This window comes from Ambystoma mexicanum, chromosome 2q (genome assembly GCF_040938575.1).
Source record: "Ambystoma mexicanum isolate Mex_15411 chromosome 2q, UKY_AmexF1_1, whole genome shotgun sequence".
In the NCBI taxonomy this organism is placed as follows: Eukaryota; Metazoa; Chordata; class Amphibia; order Caudata; family Ambystomatidae; genus Ambystoma; species Ambystoma mexicanum.
Window position 1 is genome coordinate 1469422222 of NC_090924.1, and position 6842 is coordinate 1469429063.

At 48.8% G+C, this 6842-nt stretch overlaps 1 protein-coding gene across 1 annotated transcript in view; it reads left to right on the forward strand.

Annotated features, from left to right (window-relative positions):
* Positions 1-2357, forward strand: part of CLIC2 (chloride intracellular channel 2) — a 503137-nt gene extending 500780 nt beyond the window's left edge. Inside the window, exon 6 of the mRNA XM_069649047.1 lies at positions 421-2357. Coding sequence (XP_069505148.1) covers positions 421-582 — 162 coding nt within the window. The 3' untranslated portion in view covers positions 583-2357. The remainder of the gene's footprint in view (positions 1-420) is intronic.
* Positions 2358-6842: the final 4485 nt, after the last annotated feature.

Here is a 6842-nt window from a genome sequence, read left to right on the forward strand (position 1 = left end):
TAATATAGCTGTTCCTATGAACCTTTGTATGGAAGGTTTTTAGCATATAACAAATGCTCTTACTAAGCCCCAGAGATTGATGCCAAAGGGATGCTTCTACATGTAGGATTTTGAAGTCTCACTGTTGAAAGTTTGTGATGATTGTTCTACAGTTTCATTGATTTCAATAAATGAAAATAAAAAGGTTATGTATGGGTTGTATATAGAGTGGAAGTCTATCACGCCCTGTATAAAAAGAGATGTACAAGAGGGTATTGGGGGGGGGTGGATCGCTGTGGGGTTGTGGGAGTTCTTCCACGATTTCGTGGGCAGCCGTTTTCTATAACCTTAGTAGCACTGGGTCAGACTGGCATACAGGGCGTTAGGGCAAGATTTATTGACAAGACCAGAAATAATTGTATTTTCCTCGCTGTTCTGCAGATTGCCGCAAAGAAATACCGTAACTTCGACATCCCTCCGGAACTGACTGGGGTCTGGCGCTATCTGAACAACGCCTATGCTCGGGACGAGTTTAGCCACACGTGCCCAGCGGACGAGGAGATCGAGCGAACCTATTTCAGTGTGGCCAAGAAGATGAGCTAGAGACCGTTTCCTGCTGGAGCGTGTGGAACTTTCTAGATCACGCCAGGACCGTGGTCCACTCCCATCCTGAGGGCATCCTTGGACTCCCCAGATTACAGCTCCCTAAGCACCCTCAGATAGTGCTGTGAGGGTTCCCTGAGGCCACTGCTCTCCACAACACCTGCGTGTTCTTCTGTCCAGGGCACCCACGCCATTGCTATCAGGCCACCCCTAGATCGCTACTCTCTGGGTGTGCTGTGATTTCTGCTCTCACTGCACACATTAATAACTTCTTCCTGGGAACCCTAGGAATATAGTTCTCCGTGGCATCAATAACTACTGTAAGCAGGTCACCCCAGGATGATTGTCTCTTGAATGACCGCAAGAACTTCTTGTCCATAACTAGCCCCCTTCAAAACTGAAGGTCTCCCTTAATCCTAAACAAGGTAGCGTCCTAAGCACAATACACAAACTGCTCTGGTCTGACACCTAAGTGCCTAGACATGGTAGCTCAGTATCTGGCACCTTTCATGACTGTTATACTGGACCATACTCTTCTTTCTGGCATAGAGAAGCGTTCCATAGGCATATCCCAGAATAGAGTGCTATAATGTTAAACCCTGATCTTTGACATATACATCCCTATACATCCCAAATAATCATGGAAACCTTGTGGCATAAAAGAGATATCGAGTACCAAGTAGAGAGAATTTGCTACAGAAAAAAGAAATGGGACGATAGACTTTGTGTGTCAAACCCAGAACATAGACATAGAAACACTAACCCCAGAGCATCTACACTGAACCTGAGTTGCCATGCTGTGCAATACTGTGCAATACTGTGCCAAATCCCATATTGCTATAGTGACAGCAAAGCAATACTAGTCCATAAAATGTCAATATGACAATTGCCATAGGACCACCATGATAACCTAGGGATGTAATGGTTCAAGCATAGAAGATTGTCCTGGGACATACCCTCGAGAAATCTATATAGAAACCCTATAACAATACTGTGTTATACTGTGCCAAATACATACAATTATAGGAACACCATGGTAATAGTAGGCTATACTTTGATACATGCCATAGCGCTATAAGAACACCATGGGAACAGTCGACTACACAGTGATGCATTTCATATCACTATAGGTATACCATGGCAATACTGGGCTACTCAGTAATACAGCTAATCCCGCTATAATGACACCATGGTAAGAGCCGACTACACAGTGATGAATTTCATATCACTATACCATGGCAATAATGGGCTACAACTGACGCTATGATCTTATTAGGACGACAGGTATTCCTGGTCACATTGGCCCAGCTGATGCCATGGTCTTCTTAGGACCCCAGCTATTCCTGGCCACATTAGCACAGCTGACGCCTTGATCTTCTTAGGACCACAGCTATTCCTGGCCACATTAGCACAGCTGACTCCATGATCTTATTAGGACCCCAGCTATTCCTGGCCACATTAGCACTACTGACGCCATGATCTTATTAGGACCCCAGCTATTCCTGGCCACAGTAGCACAGCTGACTCCATGATTTTATTAGGACCCCAGCTATTCCTGGCCACCTTAGCACAGCTGACGCCATGATCTTCTCAGGACCCCAGCTATTCCTGGCCACATTAGCACAGCTGACGCCATGATCTTATTAGGACCCCAGCTATTCCTGGCCACATTAGCACAGCTGACGCCATGATCTTCTTAGGACCACAGCTATTCCTGGCCACATTAGCACAGCTGACGCCATGATCTTATTAGGACTACAGCTATTCCTGGCCACATTAGCACAGCTGACTCCATGATCTTATTAGGACCCCAGCTATTCCTGGCCACCTTAGCACAGCTGACGCCATGATCTTCTCAGGACCCCAGCTATTCCTGGCCACATTAGCACAGCTGACGCCATGATCTTATTAGGACCCCAGCTATTCCTGGTCACATTAGCACAGCTGACGCCACTATCTTCTTAGGACCCCAGCTATTCCTGGCCACATTAGCACAGCTGACGCCATGATCTTATTAGGACTACAGCTATTCCTGGCCACATTAGCACAGCTGACTCCATGATCTTATTAGGACCCCAGCTATTCCTGGCCACATTAGCACAGCTGACGCCATGATCTTCTTAGGACCCCAGCTATTCCTGGCCACATTAGCACAGCTGACGCCATGATCTTCTTAGGACCCCAGCTATTCCTGGCCACATTAGAACAGCTGACGCCATGATCTTATTAGGACCCCAGCTATTCCTGGCCACATTAGCACAGCTGACACCATGATCTTATTAGGAGTCCAGCTATTCCTGGCCACATTAGCACAGCTGACTCCATGATCTTCTTAGGAGCCCAGCTATTCCTGCCACATTAGCACAGCTGACTCCATGATCTTATTAGGACCCCAGCTATTCCTGGCCACATTAGCACAGCTGACGCCATGATCTTCTTAGGACCCCAGCTATTCCTGGCCACATTAGCACAGCTGACGCCATGTTCTTCTTAGGACCCCAGCTATTCCTGGCCACATTAGCACAGCTGACGCCATGATCTTATTAGGACCCCAGCTATTCCTGGTCACATTAGCACAGCTGACGCCATTATCTTATTAGGAGTCCAGCTATTCCTGGTCACATTAGCACAGCTGACGCCATGATCTTATTAGGAGTCCAGCTATTCCTGGCCACATTAGCACAGCTGATGCCATGATCTTATTAGGACCCCAGCTATTCCTGGCCACATTAGCACAGCTGACGCCATGCTCTTCTTAGGAGTCCAGCTATTCCTGGTCACATTAGCACAGCTGACGCCATGATCTTCTTAGGACCACAGCTATTCCTGGCCACATTAGCACAGCTGACTCCATGATCTTATTAGGAGTCCAGCTATTCCTGGCCACATTAGCACAGCTGACGCCATGATCTTCTTAGGACCACAGCTATTCCTGGCCACATTAGCACAGCTGACGCCATGATCTTATTAGGACACCAGCTATTCCTGGCCACATTAGCACAGCTGACGCCATGACTTTATTAGGACCCCAGCTATTCCTGGCCACATTAGCACAGCTGACACCATGATCTTATTAGGACCCCAGCTGTAGCACAGCTGACTCCATGATCTTTTTAGGACCCCAGCTATTCCTGGCCACATTAGCACAGCTGACACCATGATCTTATTAGGACTCCAGCTATTCCTGGCCACATTAGCACAGCTGACGCCATGATCTTATTAGGACCCCATCTATTCCTGGACACATTAGCACAGCTGACGCCATGTTCTTCTTAGGACCCCAGCTATTCCTGGCCACATTAGCACAGCTGACGCCATGATCTTATTAGGACTCCAGCTATTCCTGGCCACATTAGCACAGCTGACGCCATGATCTTATTAGGACCCCAGCTATTCCTGGCCACATTAGCACAGCTGACGCCATGATCTTATTAGGACCCCAGCTATTCCTGGCCACATTAGCACAGCTGACGCCATGATCTTCCCAGGACCCCAGCTATTCCTGGCCACATTAGCACAGCTGACATCATGTTCTTCTTAGGACCCCAGCTATTCCTGGCCACATTAGCACAGCTGACGCCATGATCTTATTAGGACCCCTGCTATTCCTGGCCACATTAGCATAGCTGACGCCATGATCTTATTAGGACCCCAGCTATTCCTGGCCACATTAGCACAGCTGACTCCATGATCTTCCCAGGACCCCAGTTATTCCTGGCCACATTAGCACAGCTGACGCCATGATCTTCCCAGGACCCCAGCTATTCCTGGCCACATTAGCACAGCTGACATGTTCTTCTCAGTACCCCAGCTATTCCTGGCCACATTAGCACAGCTGACGCCATGATCTTATTAGGACCCCAGCTATTCCTGGCCACATTAGCACAGCTGACGCCATGTTCTTATTAGGACCCCAGCTATTCCTGGCCACATTAGCACAGCTGACTCCATGATCTCATTAGGACCCCAGCTATTCCTGGCCACATTAGCACAGCTGACGCCATGATCTTATTAGGACCCCAGCTATTCCTGGCCGCATTAGCACAGCTGACGCCATGATCTTATTAGGACCCCAGCTATTCCTGGCTGCATTAGCACAGCTGACTCCATGATCTCATTAGGACCCCAGCTATTCCTGGCCACATTAGCACAGCTGACGCCATGATCTCATTAGGACCCCAGCTATTCCTGGCCACATTAGCACAGCTGACGCCATGATCTCATTAGGACCCCAGCTATTCCTGGCCACATTAGCACAGCTGACTCCATGATCTCATTAGGACCCCAGCTATTCCTGGCCACATTAGCACAGCTGACTCCATGATCTCATTAGGACCCCAGCTATTCCTGGCCACATTAGCACAGCTGACGCCATGTTCTTCTTAGGACCCCAGCTATTCCTGGCCACATTAGCACAGCTGACGCCATGATCTTATTAGGACCCCAGCTATTCCTGGCCACATTAGCACAGCTGACTCCATGATCTTATTAGGACCCCAGCTATTCCTGGCCACATTAGCACAGCTGACGCCATGATCTTATTAGGACCCCAGCTATTCCTGGCCACATTAGCACAGCTGACGCCATGATCTTATTAGGACCCCAGCTATTCCTGGCCACATTAGCACAGCTGACGCCATGATCTTCTTAGGAGTCCAGCTATTACTGGCCACATTAGCACAGCTGACTCCATGATCTTATTAGGACCCCAGCTATTCCTGGCCACATTAGCACAGCTGACGCCATGATCTTATTAGGACCCCAGCTATTCCTGGTCACATTAGCACAGCTGACGCCATGATCTTATTAGGACCCCAGCTATTCCTGGTCACATTAGCACAGCTGACGCCATGATCTTCTTAGGAGTCCAGCTATTCCTGGTCACATTAGCACAGCTGACTCCATGATCTTATTAGGACCCCAGCTATTGCTGGCCACATTAGCACAGCTGACTCCATGATCTTATTAGGAGCACAGCTATTCCTGGTCACATTAGCACAGCTGACGCCATGATCTTATTAGGACCCCAGCTATTCCTGGCCACATTAGCACAGCTGACGCCATGATCTTATTAGGACCCCAGCTATTCCTGGCCACATTAGCACAGCTGACGCCATGATCTTCCCAGGACCCCAGCTATTCCTGGCCACATTAGCACAGCTGACGCCATGTTCTTCTTAGGACCCCAGCTATTCCTGGCCACATTAGCACAGCTGACTCCATGATCTTATTAGGACCCCAGCTATTCATGGCCACATTAGCACAGCTGACGCCATGATCTTATTAGGACCCCAGCTATTCCTGGCCACATTAGCACAGCTGACGCCATGATCTTATTTGGACCCCAGCTATTCCTGGTCACACTAGCACAGGTGACCCATTTTCTTCTTAGGACCCAGCTATTCCTGGTCACATTGGCACAGCTGACGCCATGATCTTTTTAGGACCCCAGCTATTCCTGGCCACATTAGCACAGCTGACACCATGATCTTATTAGGACCCCAGCTGTAGCACAGCTGACGCCATGATCTTCTTAGGACCCCAGCTATTCCTGGCCACATTAGCACAGCTGACACCATGATCTTATTAGGACCCCAGCTGTAGCACAGCTGACTCCATGATCTTATTAGGACCCCAGCTATTCATGGCCACATTAGCACAGCTGACGCCATGATCTTATTAGGACCCCAGCTATTCCTGGCCACATTAGCACAGCTGACGCCATGATCTTATTTGGACCCCAGCTATTCCTGGTCACACTAGCACAGGTGACCCATTTTCTTCTTAGGACCCAGCTATTCCTGGTCACATTGGCACAGCTGACGCCATGATCTTTTTAGGACCCCAGCTATTCCTGGCCACATTAGCACAGCTGACACCATGATCTTATTAGGACCCCAGCTGTAGCACAGCTGACGCCATGATCTTCTTAGGACCCCAGCTATTCCTGGCCACATTAGCACAGCTGACACCATGATCTTATTAGGACCCCAGCTGTAGCACAGCTGACTCCATGATCTTTTTAGGACCCCAGCTATTCCTGGCCACATTAGCACAGCTGACGCCATGATCTTATTAGGACCCCAGCTATTCCTGGCCACATTAGCACAGCTGACGCCATGATCTTATTAGGACCCCAGCTATTCCTGGACACATTAGCACAGCTGACGCCATGTTCTTCTTAGGACCCCAGCTATTCCTGGTCACATTAGCACAGCTAACGCCATGATCTTATTAGGACCACAGCTATTCCTGGTCAT